The following is a 19,746-nucleotide window of genomic DNA, read 5'->3' on the forward strand; positions in this document are numbered from 1 at the left end:
CATTGTAAATTTAGCAGATATTCTGGTTTTATCTATTGTTTATTAAAATAGAGTCCAATGACTCTAGCTGGTTTGGCCCAGTTGATAGAGTGTCAGCCTGCAGACTGAAGAGTCCCAGGTTCGATTCCAATCAAGGGCATATGCCCAGGTTGGGGGCTTGATCCCCAATAGGGGGCGTGCAAGAGGCAGCCCATCAATGATTCTCATCATTGATGTTTCTGTCTCTCCCTCTCTGAAACAATAAAAATATATTAAAAACAAAAAATAGAGTCCCATGATAACATGGCTGTAAATCAGGAGTTGCTCAGATGGGAAGCAAAAATTTCTAGAAGGTCACAAGACTAATGACAAATAGGGCCACTTCTGCTTCCACCTACTGGTTCCCAGACTTATGTATTCTCTTCGCAGAGACACAGCACCATATAAATGTTTTGAACATCCTAGATTATATTCCATCCTCAAAAATAACACCTCCAACCCTTCAAGGTGATGCTATAACTGTGCCTCTGTTAACTATTACAATGCTCTGTCATTCAGGCAACTTCTGGGTGACTCAGTATGTCGTAGACCTATGGATCACCTGATCATGAACCCATTCCCACACCTTTATTGTGATTTTAATCCCCTAGTGAAACACGAAATTATGAATGATGCCATGCCAGTGAATCAAACTATCTGTCTGTAAACCCTCAAAAAGTGATGTGAGGAAGAAAGACAAATACATCTGGAATGTGCCTGTTACTATACCTAGTGTAATCAACTTGCCTGGTGGATGGTCTCATGGAATTGTGTCATATCAAGAACTCAGTGTTGGTCTCTGTTTCTGACAGGTTGGACAATTGGCAATGGCAGAAACACTAGATCAGCTTTAGTCAATAGGAGCCCATGCTATTGAGCCCATACATAACTTTCATCCCTGCCAACATCATTCTTTTGCTCATGTGCCCATTGTGCCAACTTTTGGGTGGTGATAATGTGTGATATGAAGATACATTTCATGACCATTCCCATATGCCACATGCCTCTACCCCTTATATTCAACCCTCTACCCCTTGTATTCAACCTTTCAATCATTCTCTTCCCAAATGCCTTAATAGCCAGTCAAGTAATTTCTCCCTGCCCCTGAGTCCACAAATACTCTACACCTAGGCCACTTCTCTTTGCTTACAAAGAGGATGACTAGGTACACCACTTGAAGCTCTGCCCATTGGAAAGATTTCCCCTTGTGACTGGTTACCAAAGCCACCCACCCCTGAGTGCAGCTATAAGGCAGTTGCCATCTATTTTCAGCTTGCACCCACGGAAGCAACTAATTGATAAACCAAGTCTGGGTTTTTACCTTTCATCTGGTCTTAAGGGATGGCCTATATACTTAGAGGTATGATCTAAGAGAGAGGACCTAGGGAAAAATAACAAGTGAAATGAGGAAGCAGGATCTGATATTACAGGCAGATTCTAGGTCCTCTCACCAGAGCCTCCACCTTATGGCAGGAAAACCCCTGCCTTAGTTGCAGATGTCAACAACAACAATGACTGGCTAGAACCAGATCATCCCCAAATGGAGGAAATACCAAAGACCTGACCCCAAAGCTCACTGTACCATCATTATAATGAAAACTGACATCGCAAGTAGAGGTGGGGGCCAAGCGGGTGGTGAACACCATGACACTTCCTGAATGGACTATATTAGGAACTCCCACCTGAAGGTGGAGACAAAATTTGGTGCCACAGGTTTCAAAAACCTGGAACACATAAAATCCCAGGAACTGACTGACCGTGTGCACAACTCACTTGCAAGTTGGCCCACATCCACTCAGACGCATACTTCTGCCTCTTTCACAGAGGCAATGGCAGAAACACTAGATAGGCTTTGGTGAATAGGAGCCCATGCTTTGTCTCTATTTGAATAAAACTTGCTTTTGTTCTCACTCCAAATCATTCTTGAAATCTTTCCTGTATGAGTCAAGAGCCTGGAGGTCGTCTGATACTAGAAAGGTCCTGGATTGTGTTGGGACAGGGCCAGCTCCCGCTCTGAACAGGTCTGGTGACACAACAGCGATGGATGACATGGCGGTCTGGGCTGTGTGCTCATGCAATTCCCTTGAACCTTCTGGTCCTGCTCTTGCCCAGTCTTGGATATACCAATCCTATCTTACAGTGGCTTCTTGTTGCACCTGCCCAATGTTATGAATTAGAAGATCTGACAGAACCCCAGCTCATGATTGGCAGTTGTGACCATATGATGGTTTTTGCTCCATAGTCAGGTGCTCCATCTGCCATACATCATCAAAAATACAAACTATATATATATATATATATATATATATATATATATATATATATATATATATATATATATAAAATTTTTTAAGTACATAATTTGCCACTAAAGATGTCATGGCTTTACTCTAAAACCCCAAAGCCTCAGCTGTGATTTCCCCATGGGGGTTTGCCATAAGCTCCAGTTTTCCTACCTCTGATACCCAGAACCTTTGAACCTGCCTGTGAGCCTGCAGAGCTTTTTCTGCTCACAGCTGGCAGCATTCAGCAAAGCAGTATCCCCAGTTGAAACACTGCTGCTACAATCTGAAAAGGCCTATCAGGAATTATGCTTTCTTCATATTTGGGAAGCTCAGGATGCAATAATTTGTCTTTTGGTGGGATTTCCTGGCATGCTCCTGACCACTGACTCTAACTGATACTGATGGGGCAGGGCCCTGAGTCTTTTTTTTTTTTTAAGATTTTTTAAAATTGATTTTTAGAGAGAGAGGAAGAGAGAAACATCAATGTGAGCTGCCTTCTGCACACCCCCTACTGAAGATCGAGCCCAAAATCCTGGCATGTGCCCTGAGTGGGAATCGAACCAGCAACCTTTCATTGCACGGATGATGTCCAACCAACTGACCCACACCGGCCAGGACCTGAATCTTAGGGGGTATCTTTCACACTTTAGAGAACATGTCTTATCAAAGTTTCCAATGTGCTAGGAACTTCCTTCTCAAATGGTCTGATGAATATGATATCATCAGTATAATGGATGAAAGTGATATTCTCCATGGCATCCTCTTCAAATTATAACAAAGGAAAAGAAAGAATGTATATGATAATCTTTTCCCAATGAACGCAAATGGTTTCTCATCCTTTATTTTTTCTGACAGGGATGAAAAATTATGCGTCTGCCAAATAAATGGCTGTATACATGTACCCGAGGCCATGTTCATTTCTAACTTTTTAAGAAATCCTCACCGAGGATATGTGTGTGTGTCCCCCCTCCCCCCATGTTCATTTTTAATAGAAAAGACCACACCTGGCATTGCAACTGCAATTGAGGCTGCTACTTAGTGCAGTTTGTGGTTGTCTACTGTCATTCTTTATGACCCATATGCGATTATGATGGGAATTAACCATCTTCTGGATATTTAACAGGGATAGTAATACCTCCATCACCACCACAAAACACTACCACTACCACCACCATGACCCCAGGTTAAGGTATTGTTTTTGATTTATTTATTGTTTGGCTAAGGGAGGAGCAGTTTTAGAGGTTCCTACTTGGTGTCTTTTTCTTTCCTTCCTTCCTCCCCCCCCCCCCATAATTCTTACCCTGTAGGCCAGGGAAATAATGTGGGGGATTTTATGAAGTACTAAGCATTTCTTTTCTAATAATACATTCAGAGGCTGTGAGCGAAACCTTGGTCAGGACTTCATTTATCACCTAGCTCCCAGATGCCCCCACTATAATGGGTGCTTTGGGTCCCAGGTACCAGTGTCAATTCAGACACTGCATCCAACAAATATTTGGGTATTTCCCTTTCCCTGGCACACAATTACTGAAGTAAATGAAGTAAATCCTTTGCGGAAGGATTGGGGGAATCATTACCACGTGTACTTGACATGTATTGCAGGGTCCTCCTGGGACATGGCCTTTCCTTTAGTCGGTGATTTCTGGGTTGCAAACCTGACTAATGTCTGAAAACCAAACAAGAAATCATGACTTCTTATTGGAGCAACTGCTCTCAGCCTCCAGAGGATGATCTATTTTAATGGCACATATTCAGTGATTCCCTTGTTGGTTGTCTTATCTATTTTGCTCCTAAAGGAACTATGTTCTCTTAACCAATTCCACAACTCACTGAGAATCAGGATTTCTTCGGCTGCCTCTTCAACCTTGCCAATTAAAACTACGTGTACCTGGCAAGACAACGGCCAGAAGAGCACTACTTCAAAGAGATTCAAAGGAGACTAATGGACCTCAATATAATGTGCCTCACTATAATAAAGATCATATATGACAAGCTCACAGCTTGGGTCCAGGATGTAGGGGATGAAGGTAAAGGGCTATTCCAGGCCTTAGTTCTAATCCGTTTTACAATGACTATTACAGAATCGTCTGCATCCAAGGTATAAAGTGTACTGTTGAAAACTTGAAGCCCCTTATTCAGGCTACAATTACATGTCATATATAGGATTCTTAAGTGTCTCATTATTTGGAGATTTGGGGAAATGTCTTTGAAATGACAATAAGTGAGATGTGGCTACCAAAATATGATAGAATGTTCTCATAGGCAAGAATTTAGGTCAAGGGAAAGGAGTCCCTCTCTACTGTTTGCTTGTGAAACCATGCCTAAGTTGTACTTAATTCTGGATACCACACTTTAGCTGGGACATTGACACACTGGAGTGTATTTTCAAATCATCACGATGGCGAAGGAACCTGAAACCATGTCACCCGAGGCAGGAGTGGTAATTGTGTGGACAATTATGTTATTACTGTCTTATCTTCAAGAGTTAACATTTGAATTTTTTTTTTTTTTTATGGAATAAGCAGACGAAAAAGTGGAGTATTCCAAGCCTGGCTTTCAGAGACAGGTTTGAGGCAGACAGATATTAGAGAAAGGACAAAAACATCCTCCAGAGTTTGGCTAAATCCAGCATATCCTTCAAGTGCCTGTGTAGACCTTCAGGAGGTTCTCCCTGCCTCCCCCTGGCTAAGTCAATGACTCCCCTCCAGCGTCATCTGGATACTTTTCACCTGTTACGTGTAAACAGTGTTTACTCCACTGTGTCTGAGAACAGGTGCCTCCTATACCAGTGTTGTTCACAGTTGTGTTCCCTGAGCTTAGTCAACTGCCGGGCATATACTGTAGTACGTCCTTAATCAATACTTATTGGGTAACTAACTTACCATGAATTATTGAAGGTATAATTCCCTGATAACTATTAAAATTGTGGGAAACATTAATATGGCTCTTTGTGGACGATGTGGATGAATACTGCCCCCGCGGCAGCGCGGTTGGATATCCTCGGTGCCAAGAGGCCTGCCAACATGACCTCTCTTTCTGTTGCCCTTTTCCTGCCTCCTGTCTTCATGCTGTAGAAGACCTCACGGTCACGGGGTCGCAGCCATCCGCTCGGTGGTGGTGATGAGCGGGACGCGGGAGAGAACTACATTTCCCAGTGACATGCGCGCGTCCCTGCCCGCGCGCGGCGGGGCGAGTGCACCAGGCGCTCGCTCCCTGCAGAGCGCTCATCGCCTGCCGGAGCCTTTGCCAGGCGATGGGGTGGGAGGCGCTAGAAACCACTTAGCTACAGCCAACCGCCCAATGCAGCACTCGCACGCTCCCCCCGCCAGCGGAAGCTCCTGCGAAGCACAATGCAGCACTGAGGCAGCGCCGCGGTGGAGGCTGCAGCGCCACGGCCGCCGCAGCACCGGCCGGGGCGGGGAGGGGGCGGCCCGGGCGAGCCGGGGGGCGCTGGGCCAGGGAGTCGGACCAGCTGACCCGGCATGAGGAGCTGAGCGTCTCCAGCGAGGTGGCTGACGGCAGCACCATGCAGGCGGCGGCGGCGTCCGTGCCCATCTTGCTGCTCTGCGCCCTGGGGACCTGCCCCTTGGTGCGCGGCGGCCGGGCAGGTAAGTTCGCCACCCTCTGTGGCTTAGGGACGTACCATTTGCCGGGCATCTCTGCAGCCCTCCGGCGCATTGCAAAGGGGCATCCCCATTTCCCGAGTGCGCGGGGAGATTTTTTTTTTATTTGGAAAAGTGGAGCAAAAATAGGTGTGGGGGCGCGCGGATGCATTAGAAATCTTTGGTCAAATGTCTGTTTTTCTTTTGAAGAAGAGGCATGCGGCGGATGGGGAAGGGGTGCTCTGCTTCTGGGCCCCTATCCTGGATGCGCTCATACGAGCGGGTCCCAGGCTCTCCGATTGGTGCCTGCGTCCTTCCCAGCTGGGGTCCGGGAGGGACGGGGAGGTGGAATGTTCAGAGGGGAGGGTCGGGCCGCAGGACCGACGATTGTGAGTCAGGGTCATTATTTTCGCATTTTCTTCCTATTCCCTCCTTCTCCCCTTCCTGCCTGGAGGAGACGCCTCGTTGACTGAGCTGGAGAGGAGGGACGAAAACGGCTTCCTGGAGCGCCAGAGCATCGTGCCGCTCCGGCTCCTCTATCGCTCTGGCGACGAAGACGAAACAGGGCACGACACGCTGACCACGCGGGTGCGGGGCGACCCCCGCGGCGCTCAGGTGAGAGGCGCGGTCCCGGGAGGGTGGTCCTCTGCGCTGCCCAGCCCACCCGCGACTCCGCGTTTGCTCTCGGTTGCCCTGGAGATGCAGTGTCTTAGGTGAAATGAGCGCCTAAGTAGAAATCATACTAGTCCAGCAGGACGCTCCCTGCTTAAAAAAATAAAAATAAAAATCGGAAATGGGGGACCAACTCCCCTCCCTGCCCCCCCCCCCCCGCGCCCCGAACAACCCCTGGCTAGGGCCTGTGCTTAAGAGGAGTTTGTGCAGTTTGCCTCCAGCAGTGCGGCTACTGAGCGAAAGGGCGGAGACCTTCTCTCTTCCCAAGGAAAAGCAAAAGGCCATGCATGGGCAAGAAGGGATATGATATTTGGGCAGGATTTGCATCATTATTATTGTGGTGGTTGTTTTAATGCTAAGAGAAGACTTATAAGTGATTTAAACCACAACTGGTGCTATAGAAAATAGGAGAAACAAACCTAGGCATCCCTAACTAAACTCAAACCATAAAAATAACCTAAACTGAAGGGTTCTCCTCTCGCCCAATATGTGGATCCAAGATTTGTGTCCAATCACCTCCACTTTCTAGAAAAGACGTCCCCCTCCCCGCTTTCTTCGTTGGTAGAAGCCTTCTTGGTGTATTTAGGGCCATGGTATATTTTGGGCACTTGTAAATTATGATTTTAAAAAATCGAAATTTACCAGTCACCTGCATTTGGATTAATATTACACATCCACAGATATGCCTGAGAATTATTTTGCACTTTCTGGTGAATTTCAGTAAATATCTGGGGCTCTGTAGACATTTTTTGAATTCATATACATCATTCTGGCAACCAGTTCACCTACCTGTAAGTGCGTATTAGGACAGAACTTGTTCATGTAGTTGAAATTTTGTAAACTTAACTGAAGCAAACTTACAATTTGTATGTGTAAAATATGTAAAAATAGAAAAATACTATTTAAATTGGTATTTGTAGCCAAATGTTAAAATTTTAATATAAGTGAGGAATTAATTTAAAGGGCTACAATAAGTTATCAAAGTTAGATTATTGTAGTAAAAAATCTAATATGCCAAGTCTTTAATGAAAGATTCCATGATTTGAATTAATATTTGTTAAATGCCCATTTTTCTTTTTCATTTTAACTTGTTTCCATAGTAAAACTGAAGAATCAGAGGGCACTGTCTTATTTTTCAATAAGTTAGAATTATTGTTGTGGAGGAATAAATTTTAAACACACACAAAAGTAGAATATTGTAATGAACCCCGCTTTGACAATTAGCAACTTAATTACCAATTAATTCAATTACCAGTCTTCTTTTACCTATATCCTACCTATTTTCTTCCCCTTCTTGTATTATTTTGAAGCATATGATATCTTTCATTTATTAAAAGTTCACTCAGCCTTTCTAAAAGGTAAGGCTTCTTTAAAAAATATAACCATATAATATCTAACATAGACATATATTAAATATGTAAATCTGTTAAAATGTATATAAATATATTAAGTAAATATGCTGTATATACACATAATACGTACATATTTATGTTTGTTTGTTTGACTCAGAACCCAAATAATGTCTTTCGACTGCAATTAGTGTATTTTGTTTTGAAGTCTCTTTACTACATGGTTTCCCCTCTACTTTTTGGTTTGTTTTTCCTGAAGACCTGGGGCCTTTCATCCTGTAGCGTTTCCTGCAATGTGAATTTTTGCTGATAGAGCCAGTGCTTTAATACAAATCACAAAGCCTTTCTCAGGGAGCAAGGGAGACCGAAGGAAGCAGAGAAGCAGATAAAGGGAAGTGCAGGACTGAACCTGGAAGTGCTGTCTCTGCCGCAGGCTGGTCCTGTCCACAGAACCTCTGCCCTTCTCTGTGTTGGTGAAAGACCAGCACTTGGGAAAACAGGCCAGCCCTCCTCCTTTGCTCTCCGTTGATGGAGCTCGACTTCTGCAGGTTTTTTTGTTCCTAGGCCTCTCCACTTGGGGCAGAAGATACCTTGGGCCCCTGCAGTTTCTGCTTTCTACAGCAATAAACCTCACAACTGAATAGAATGACTCTGCCTTCCGTGAGGGGGGAATGAATTGCTAGGATGTAGGTTAAATGCACAAATAGATTACTAATTCAAGCCAGCAATGAAAGTGAAGATACTGTCTTGCCATCAAAGTAATTATCACAGGAAATCATCTCAGTGCCTGGCACGTAGTAAAGTATACACAGCACATCTAGCTGGATGTGTGGATCGCCTGGGCAGCCCATGCAGCTTTCCGTGCTCCTTAAACTCGAGTTAGAAATCACTGATATGAGGACTGAATTGGGCAGAGTTGTGAAGACCTACTTGCCATATGCCAACTTTTCCGGCAGTTAGGGAACTAAGGAGTTTTCTTGCATTGTGGCATTTCTAGTTTCCTAAGAGCTGTAATTTGACCTGAAAACATAAGGTGATTGTATGTGGCCCTTGGTATTTCTTTGGTAATTAAATAGATATAATTTATGGCATCTTAGCTACCCTTAGATATTTTTAGCAACTTCCTTTCTACTTTAGAAATAAAATTAGGATGATTTTCTGTTAGCTCACAAAACTCATTTGTTGATTTGTTGATTTAAAGGCATTTATTTACTTGAGCCTCTTCTGTGTACCAACTTCTGTGCAAGGCCCTGGGAATTTAAAGAGAAAAGAGCCCAGCCAGTGTGGTTCAGTGGTTGAGCATTGACCTGTGAACCAAGAAGTCACTGGTTCGATTCCAGGTTAGGGCACATGCCTGGGCTGTGGGCTTCATCCCCAGTAGGAGGCGTGCAGCAGGCAGCATATCAATGTTTCTCTCATCCATGTTTCTTCCTCTCTCTAAAAAAATCAATAAAAACATATTAAAGAGAAAAGGCACGTTTTTCACCTTTAAGGGATTTAGAGACAAATGGGAAAATGGATGAGTGAATAGCAGTTACATTCTGCCTTTCTGTGTGTGATTTTCTGGAGGTGGTCCCAGAAAACTGGAAGCAGAGAAGACCTATTATTTAACCCAGGGAACAGTCAGGATGGACTTTTGGGGGAGGTGCAGTGTGAGCTCTGTTTTGAGTGTAGGAATTGGCCAGATTAAGGGGAAGGGTCAGGAACATGAAACCCAAGGGGCAGCAAGTACATAGACACATGGAGTCAGGACACATTTTAAAAATATATATATTTTATTGATTTTTTACAGGGAGGAAGAGAGAGGGATAGAGAGTTAGAAACATCGATCAGCTGCCTTCTGCACACTCCCTACTGGGGATGTGCTTGCAACCAAGGTACATGCCCTTGACCAGAATCGAACCTGGGACACTTCAGTCAACAGGCTGACACTCTATCCACTGAGCCAAATCGGTCAGGGCAGGACACATATTTGTTAACCGCAGATAGTTCAGATTTAAGGGACAGATGAGAGAAAACAGGGAAGCAGAGAGATGCTGTGGCATCTTGATGGTTTGCTGAAGAGTTTGGACTTGGTCCTAAAGGCAGTCTAAGATTTTCATAGGGAGAGTTAATTGACCAGATTTGTGTTATCATGGGATAATCTTAATTGTTAGAAATGAATAGTCTTAATTTCAAAGAGTCAGTGAATGGGTTTATTTACTTTAATTAATAGGTAAATGCCAATTCACATACTCATTAAGCTTCACAGAAACTTAGTTTCCAAGTAGACTGAAAATACTGTAGAAATGAATTAATATTTACAAAGCACTTAGAACAATGTTGGGCATGTTGTAAATACTGTGAGTTTTTGTTAAATAACAAACTCCCTCAGGCTTCTTGAGTACTATTTAGTTTTGTGACATCACTTTAATGCAAAAATGATGCCTTAATCACCTAACACATTCCCAGGAGTAATTTACAGATTACTCAAATTTACATAACCAAGTGGAATCTAACAGTGCTAGAGATGGAAGAGACCTTAAAGGTCATTTCCAGTAAGTCAGGAGTTATCTCTCACCGGATAAGATCAAGCCGTTGACCCAGAGTAAGGAAACAAGCCATGCATTACATTTCAGAAAGCTCACAGAACTGTGGTAGTATAACACACCTCAATTTTACTCCTAATGTGTCCTTTTTTCAGTTTTTATCACTAAATGGAGCAGAACACATATTTTGGGGAGAAATTTACATTTTAGTTCTGTGGAAATACTGGCAATTTTGTGTGAAATAATAATTCTGTTGGTATGAGTCCATATTGCAAAATATTTCTTTATTACATGGGCAGTTACTTGAATGCATGCTTTATTTTTATTCCAAGTGGGATAATACCAAAAGCTTTATTATGCCACAAAGTCCTGGAAATGATAGTCAATGACATATTTGCTGTGGGTAACCTTGCTTTCCTCCAGGTTGTCTACCGCGTCTGAAGTAATTTCAGTCTTGTAAAATAACAATCAACTATAATACTCAAAATGCTCAGTGTCTTGTCTTCTCACTTGAAATTATTTGTGCTGAAGGAATTGTATGTTTGCAGATAAAAGAACAGAACATACTTTTAACGGGACACCCCTATGAGCACGATATCACCTACTGAGTCTTACTGATGATTTGATACTGATAATCATGAAATTGCTATTTTTAAGATTAAGCCCCTTACTGGTTACTCCTTGTTTGCTAGCCATGTGTGACAGATTTCTGTGGCATCAAAGAAAGGTTACTTGGTGATTTATTTTGTTGTGTGGTCACCCTATAAATTTTCAATAATTCGTTTTTCACCCAGTCATTGCATGTCTCTACAAATAGCAGAATTTCTTTTTGTCAGAAGACTTTGTTGTTAGCAAATAGATGGGCTACTTATTTCTCTGTCTCGTTCCCTGGAAAGTGTTGCAGCTTCTCAAGTAGTCGGTCAGGTGCCAAGAACATAGACCTACAGTTTGTCATAGTTTTGATAATCAATAACGAATGGCGTAAGTGCAAGGTGGCAGCAAGATGGCAAGCAGTCGGAGTGCTTCCTTTTTATGATTTCATTTATACATATGCCTAAGCATGGATGAGCTGTACTTAAAATTGTGCTATTTCACTTGGGAGCTCTGAGTCAGCTTGATGGTAAAGTGTCTGCTGTACTGCTTCCCTGGCGGAAAAGGGCTCCTAGAATTACAGTTTTAGAAGTATTTTGCAAGGAGAGCACAAACCTTGTTTTTTCTTAATGTGCATTTGTTAAACCTAAGTTGCTCAATATTGATAAAATTTCCCCACCAATCATAACTTTGTTCTGCTGCTGTAAATAGGAAGGAGACGTTTCTTAGTTCATTTCTACTCCCCTACCAATTAAATAGTTAAGAGAAAATGAAATCCAGAATTGTAGGAGTTTCCCTGAAATCTTGTTTTTACTTTATGAGGTTCCCAATTTGTATATATTTCCTTGGAGCATCTTTGAAATTCTGCCTAATGATTTTACTGTGCACAAAAAGAACCTGTCTTTCATAGGTTCTTTATAGCTACACATGGAAAATTCTGAATTATTCTAAGAGCTTAGGGGTTGATGCAATTTTTTTTAAGTTTTATTTGCTTTCTTATATTTCAAAGAATGCCAAGTGTTTTGTCATTTTTAATGATTAAATCCCCTCCTAAAAGTCCATGGCCTGGGGCTGGCTTTAATGTCACAACACTGAGAGTGAACCTAGGAGGTCTTCCATGGGGCTCAGATAGGGCCACGTTTATCATTAAGTCCATGGAAAAGCCCCAAAGAGAAAAAGAATGGTAATACAAGGAGGAGGAAGAGCTGAAGAAGAGGAAGAAACCTTGAGGGGAGAATAGAGAGTAGGAGGGAGGAAAGAGAATTCAGGAAAAGAAATAAATTCAGTAGTGTTATCATATGTTCTAGTATGTACTAAAATATTTAATCTGCGGTAACTTAATGTGGTGACTTTTTATGTGCCAAATGATTTTCTGAATACTTGATGTACATAAACTCATTGCAACCTTACAGGAATCCTGTGACAGGTAATGCTTGTCAGCTGCAAAATCACAGAGCTGGAAGGTGGCTGAGGCCACTTGAACCCAGGCACCTCAGCTCCATTGCACTGCCTGTGTGCTTAACCACGGTGCTAAACTGGCCTATGGTAGGAGACCACTAACCTTTTCTTAGATGTCATTTGGTGACCCTGGGGTCAAAGATTTCTTACATCTGCCCCATTGAAACTATTTATTTCATTCAGTGCTTGAAAATGCTTGTTAAACTTACGAAGTCTCTTAGAGAAGAAGCTTGCAGAACACAGCAGGGATGCTTCATTGCACTACCTAGAGAATGAGAATGAAATATAGAATGAGACTTAACATTTAAAAGGGGATAAAATTCTCCTGGAGGAGGTGTGTTTTGTTTGTTTGGAACTGGATGTGTACACTGATTATTAGAACTGTGGTAAATCAAGGTTTTAGTATTCACCAGTCAACACCAAAATTACATATGTTTTTAGTAAAATAATTTTTATAAAACAGAAACATCAAATGCTAAAGAAGGATCCATATTTATATAATCTTCTTCAAAGGAAAAGGTACAGAGTATCTTTTTTAAAATTTTATTTTATGGCCTAAAGTATTACAAAGAGTAGTACATATGTCTCCTTTTTTTTTTCCCCTTGACCTTCCCCCGGCCTCACCTACCCCCCCCCCCAGTATCTTGCATCCATTGCTTATGCTTATATGCATGCATACAAGTCCTACGGTTGATTTCTTACCACCCCCCCCCCAACTCTCCCCAGCCTTCCCACTGTAGTTTGACAGTCTGTTCGATGCTGCTCTGCCTCTGTATCTATTTTTGTTCATCAGTTTATAATGGTCTTTATTACCCATAAATGAGTGAGATCACGTGGTATTTTCTTTCTCTGACTGGCTTATTTCACTTAGCATAATGCTCTCCAGTTCCATCCATGCTGTTGCAAATGGTAAGAATTCCTTCTTTTTTACCGCAGTGTAGTATTCCATTGTGTAGATGTACCACAGTTTTTTAATCCACTCATCTGCTGATGGGCACTTACGCTGTTTCCAAATCTTAGCTATGGTAAATTGTGCTGCTATGAACATAGGGGTGCATATATCCTTTCTGATTGGTGTTTCTGGTTTCTTGGGATATAGTCCTAGAAGTGGGATTACTGGGTCAAATGGGAGTTCCATTTTTAACTTTTTGAGGAAATGCTATACTGTTTTCCACAGTATGCATTCCCACCAGCAGTGCAGGAGGGTTCCTTTTTCTCTGCATCCTCGCCAGCACTTGTCAAAGTATCTTTTTTGTCTTCACAAAACAAGTAGCTCCAGGGCCCCAGGGGCACATTGATGCCATGTTTAGCACTTGTTATGTCCATGTCTAGAAATGGATCTAATGTCTGCTGCTATCTCACATGTTATTTTTAAGGACATGGAAATATCTAAATGGCAGCAAAGAGTATCTGCACTCTGAATGTTTGTTGGAGTTTAATGCCCCAGAAATTCGCTTAAAAGAAACTAATTATGGAGAATTATCTTCTATTTCTCCGCAGTGTTCTGACCTCACCTCCAGAGATCCTGGGTGGGGGTATTTTAAAAAATCTCCCCAGTGGATTCCAATTTGTACCCAGGGTTGAGGAGCTCTGGGTGTTCTTCAGATTTAAGAGATTTTCTTTTCTTCTTAAGTCTCTTTGTATTTGAGTTAGTTACAAGAGACTTTGGTATCTGAATTGGTTATCAGTCTTCTCAGTCACTTCCTTGACCTCTTCAGTCATCTACCAGGCTTTTTTTTCTAAAGGATATTTTGGACATTGTACAAAATATTCCTGAGAAACCAGTGACAGTATTAATCGAAGTCTTGGAAAACATCACATGATGTCTCGTCAGGACCAAGAGGAGAGATTGGTCCTGTAACTGTTTCCTTCTTTGAGTTGGATGCCAAACATTTGGAGGCAGATTGTGGTCTCCTGCAAAGTGAAAGGCACAGCGTGAGCTTTCAGAGCAGCTTCCTGACTCTCTCATCGGCGTGCTCCTTCTCATCCTCCCCATTTCAGCTCAAAAGTCCTCAGATATCTCTTGCTTCATGAGATTTATCAGTCATGGAAGTCTCGGATCTGTGCACATTATCATATGCACATTATACTTTGATTAAAATAAACATTCAGGATAAAAGAAAAGTAATCTCCGAGAGGTTTCCTCTGTCCATTTTCCTAAAGTAGTCCCACCTCACCCTCTCCTTATTACATCACTTTACTCTGTTGTCTTCTAACACTTGTTAGCATTTGATATTCTTTTTTTTTTAAATATATTTTTATTGATTTTTTACAGAGAGGAAGGGAGAGAGATAGAGAGCTAGAAACATCGATGGGAGAGAAACATCGATCAGCCGCCTCCTGCACATCTCCTCCTGGGGATGTGCCCGCAACCCAGGTACATGCCCTTGACCGGAATCGAACCCGGGACCTTTCAGTCCGCAGGCCGACGCTCTATCTACTGAGCCAAACCGGTTCCGGCTTGACATTCTTTTTAATGATTGGTTTGTTTATTGTCTTTCTTCCAGTATGCCGTCACTAGAATGTGTAAACTATGAGAATAGTGATCTTGTCTCTTTATTCACGACACATCTCCATTGCCTAGAACACTGAGTCAGTGTTCAGTAAATATTGATTGAATTAATGAATTTTCCCTCACCTCTAGTTTCCTCATTTTCTTAAAATTTTTATTTTATCTTGTAATTGTCCATATAAACAACCTGAAATTCCTTTTGGAACAAGGTAGGGTTCCAAATAGATAAATGCATGAATAATTTTAGTCTTTTAAAATATTGAATTTATAGACCCCTTTGATAATTATAATTATTTTACAAATGATTAAATAGAGCTCAGTGTGCTGTATTTTAAAATATATATATACTTCTGGTTGCCAGAGGGGAGGGAGGTTGGGGACTGGGTGAAAAAAGTGAAGGGATTAAGAAGTATAAATTAGTAATTACAGAATAGTCGCAGGCTTGTAAATTATAGCATAGGCAATATAGTCAATAACATTATAATAACTATGTATGGTGCCAGGTGAGTACTTGAAGTATTGGGAGGAACACTGTAAAGTAAATGAATGTCTAACCACTATGCTGCACACCTGAAACTAATACAAAATAAAACTGAATATAAACTGCAATTGAAAATTAAAATTAGGAAAAAAATTAAAATAAAAATGCTTTTATAAAAAAATTGATTTTATACTTCTAGATCAGTGGTTCTCAACCTGTGGGCCGCAGCCCCTTTGGTGGTCGAACGACCCTTTCACAGAGGTCGCCTAAGACCATCCTGCATATCAGATATTTACATTACGATTCATAACTGTAGCAACATTACAGTTATGAAGTAGCAACAAAAATAATTTTATGGTTGGGTCACAACATGAGGAACTGTATTTAAAGGGCCAGAAGGTTGAGAACCACTGTTCTAGATGTTTCTTACTTCTGATTTCATCATTTGAGTTGCTTTTAAGATATAAATCTGTTTTTCCCCAGCACAGATTATTATATGTAGTTTCATCTTGAAAATAAAATTTTAAAAATGCTGTATCATAATCCAGAAATATCAGCAATTCTAACTGGAAAGAGAAAGAATAAAGAACTTAATCCTTTACCTGCCCCACTCCCCACCCCTGCTCAACAATCTATTTGTTGTTTATATTGAAGAAAATGTTCAGAATCATGTTTATCAGCAAGGGTGAACAAATATTTTTCTTCTCTTTTTAAAAAATTAATTTTGTACCAGGGTATTTTTAAGACTTAGCAATGGTTGCCCTTTTGTTGTATTTTTTGGCCCAAGTAAAGAACATTAGATAACTCTTTGAAGATGGGAAATCAATGATGCTTTCCCAGACAGGCCTCAAGAGCTCACATTTTGCCAGTAGTTTTAGACTTTGCTACCCAAGGCAGAATTATGATAAAAATGGGGAAGAATATTGATGCTGAGATACTGAGAATTCTCATTTAATTTAATTTCTGAGGTAAGTTTAGCATGATGTTCTTAGAGTTCTTAATGATCTTGCATAGACAATGTTCTCTCATATTTAATGAAGGAAAATACTATTAATTCATAACTTAACCAGTTTAATATGAAATCTACTTGAGGTCATCGATTAATGAGTTGTTTAGGACATTTCTTTTTTAAAAAAATTTTTATCTTCCAATTACTGTGATGTACTATATTATATTAGCTTTGGGTATATAACCCAGTGATTGGGCATTTATATTACTTACAAAGTGATTACCCTGATAAATCTAGTGCCTATCTGATACCATGCATAGTTTTTACAATATTATTGACTGTACTCTCTATAGCCCCTTTACTATTCTAAAAAAAACTATCAATTTGTACTTCATCCCTTCACCTTTTTCACCCATCTCCCCAACCCTTCTCCCATCTGGCAACTGTCAAAATGTTCTCTGTATCTATGAGTCTGTTTCTGTTCTGCTTATTTATTTAATTATTTATTTATTTATTTATTTAGATTCCACATGTAAGTGAAATCATATGGTATTTGTCTTTCTCTATCTGACTTATTTTACTGAGCACAATACCCTCTAGATTCATCCATGTTGTTGCAGATGGCAAGATTTCATTCCTTTTTATGGTTGAGTCATATTCCATTGCATAATATATACACGACTACTTCTTTATTCATTTATCTATTTAAAACATTTTTTTGTTAATCCTCATTGGAGGATATTTTTTCCATTGATTTTTAGAGAGAGTGGAAGGGAGAGAGGAAGGGGTGAGAAAGACAGTGTACACTGAATTGTACACTCGAAGCTAATATAACATTAAAAGAGAGAGAAACATTGATGTGAGAGAGACACATCAAATGGTTGCCTCCCATATGCACCCCAGCCAGGGCCGGGATGGAACCTGCAACCCAGGTACATGCCTTTGACAGGGAATTGAACCCGCTTGGGCTGATGCTTTAACTACTGGACAAACCAGCTAGGGCTCATTTATTGATTGATGGACACTTAGGTTGCTTCCATATCTTGGCTACTATAAATAACTAGAGGCCCAGTACACAGATTCATGCACCAGTGGGGTCCCTCAGCCTGGCCTGTGGACATCCCCTGAGGGGTCCCGGATTGCGAGAGGGTGCAGGCCAAAGTGAGGGACCCCAACGGTGCACAATCAGGGCCAGGGAGGGACCACGGGAGGGCTCCAAGGGTGTGTCCTGCCCATCTCACCTAGTCCTGATCGGCCTGACCCTAGCCCCCTGGCGATCAGTGCACGTCATAGCAACTGGTCAAACAGTTGAACAAATGGTCAGACACTTAGCATATTAGGCTTGTATTATATGGGATGCTGCAATCAACATATGGTGCATATATTTTTTCGATTTAGTGTTTTAGGTTTCTTTAGATAAATACCCAGAAGTGGAATTGCTGGATCCTTCTTTGTCTCTTATTATAGCCTTTGTTTTGAAATCTGTTTTGTCTAGTTAGGACATTTCTTAAATGTTCTGATTATGAAATCATGAAGTTTGCAGTTATCATAGGGTGATGGGGTGTAAACATTATTTTATGTTTATTTATTGGATAGAAAAACATTGAGTGAAGGCATGAATCCTCATCTTCATTTTTATTTCTTCCCAGCATTGAACACAGAGCCTTGTACATAGCAAGTGCTCAACAAACCAATGTCAACTGAATGAAATCACTGATGCCATGACTTATAGAGCCCTGTTCCATTCTTATGCCCCCAGATCTCTGTTCTCATATCAGGTTTTTTTCTGGTCAATTATTTCTTTTCTCTTTCTTTCCTCCTCTCTCAGTACAGGTTCTGTCACTTTCCTGTTGCTTCTTTCCATTTGTCATTTTTCTTGGAATTCAGCCTTGCTCTGCTTTCCCTTATGACCCCACTCTATTTCTGTTGAGTGTCTCTTTTTCTCTTAGCAACTACAGTAAAAAACAAGTCTCTGAAAGGTTATTTACACTCAGTGTTGGGAACCATCTCTGCTGCACAGTGCTGGACCTAACTTATTTTGGGATTTGAAAAATGTGTTCTAGTTCAACAAGCTTTGCATTTAACTACTTACCATTAAGCGTGAGTGTGTGTGTGTGTGTGTGTGTGTGTGTGTATGTGTGTGTGTGTGTTTCTTTTCCCCCTGTTTGTTTCTTTTGTTCCCCTTAAATTGTTTCTATTCCTTCTCTTCTTTGGGTGTGGATTCAGATGTCCCTTCTGCTCTTCACTGCCAGACTAATTGCCGTTCTAAAATCATTCTCCTGTTCTCATTGCTCCTAACCCCCTAGATTTAAACACTGAGTTATGTGCTCACTCCATCCTGCACCCTTGTTGAGCATGTCACTTCTTCTCAAAGTCTTCCAGACTGTTCCATTGCCAGTTGCTAGAGGACTCAGACACAGTACTAAGGAATGAGGAGGCACTTTTACAGGTATATTGAAAGTAAAACTTGCCTCACAGGCCTGTCATAAAATCATCCCTGCTTATGTGTGTGTTAGGGTGGGTTGGGAGGTGGGGGTTAAAGCACTGATCACTTGGGTGTGTCCATAGAAGGTGTCCCCATGAGATAGACTGTCATTTCTATCCACCATCGTTTGTTTACTGCTTAGCACTGTGCCTGATGCATAGTGGATGCTCAGCAAATACTAGTATTTATGGTCTGCCTCTGTTTGAGTTTTCTGTCTCAAAGATGCAGAAAAATGTTCTGTGACCATTTATGTCACTGATTTTATATACTGTTGATGTTATTTTCAACCAGTTGCAGTATTTCTTTCCTCTGGATTACTCGTCTTTTGTTGGGATGGGTTCAAAAGGAGGATGGTCCTCCTTCCACATTTGTGCCTTATCTCTGACTTTTCTTCCTCTTCCCCCACATGTATTCTTGCTGGCCCAGCAGAGCTACCCTGGCTATCGTATTCCCAGACTCTGGGAGAATCCCATCACCTTGAGCACCTGAACTGAAATACTGTTCTCTTGCTTCAGGTTTGAGGCAGAGCTTATTAGGAAAGGCAGGGCCATGATGATGAGGAAAGGGAACACTGGAGAAAGTGGTGGGAACTCAGACAGTGATTGGTACACTGTCATTTTACCTCATAAAGCCACCTTGCTGTCTCTTGGCTGCCTTAATCACTGTGACAAAATCATTCGTGTCAGTTTATAGCCCTGTCTCTCCCAACAAAAATAAATCCAAGCTATTTAACCTTTGTGTGTGCCTTTATTCACCAGATTTTGCCATTTGCTGCCTAGAGCTGTATTTTCTTTAAGACAATGATGTGTGTCTTCT

The 19,746-nt window shown here is 41.4% G+C and overlaps 1 protein-coding gene across 10 annotated transcripts in view; it reads left to right on the top strand.

The window, feature by feature from the left end:
• The first annotated feature begins 5,593 nt into the window (after positions 1-5,593).
• Positions 5,594-19,746, top strand: part of ADAM22 (ADAM metallopeptidase domain 22) — a 184,783-nt gene continuing 170,630 nt past the window's right edge. For 3 of the 10 annotated variants that reach the window (XM_059712222.1, XM_059712223.1, XM_059712224.1), the window contains exons 1-2: positions 5,594-5,911; positions 6,360-6,520. In XM_059712222.1, the coding sequence (XP_059568205.1) occupies positions 5,830-5,911; positions 6,360-6,520 (243 nt within the window). In that variant the 5' untranslated portion in view covers positions 5,594-5,829. The remainder of the gene's footprint in view (positions 5,912-6,359; positions 6,521-19,746) is intronic. The other 7 variants (XM_059712225.1, XM_059712226.1, XM_059712229.1 and 4 more) reach the window with 4 other exon arrangements.

This window comes from Myotis daubentonii, chromosome 10, assembly GCF_963259705.1.
Source record: "Myotis daubentonii chromosome 10, mMyoDau2.1, whole genome shotgun sequence".
In the NCBI taxonomy this organism is placed as follows: Eukaryota; Metazoa; Chordata; class Mammalia; order Chiroptera; family Vespertilionidae; genus Myotis; species Myotis daubentonii.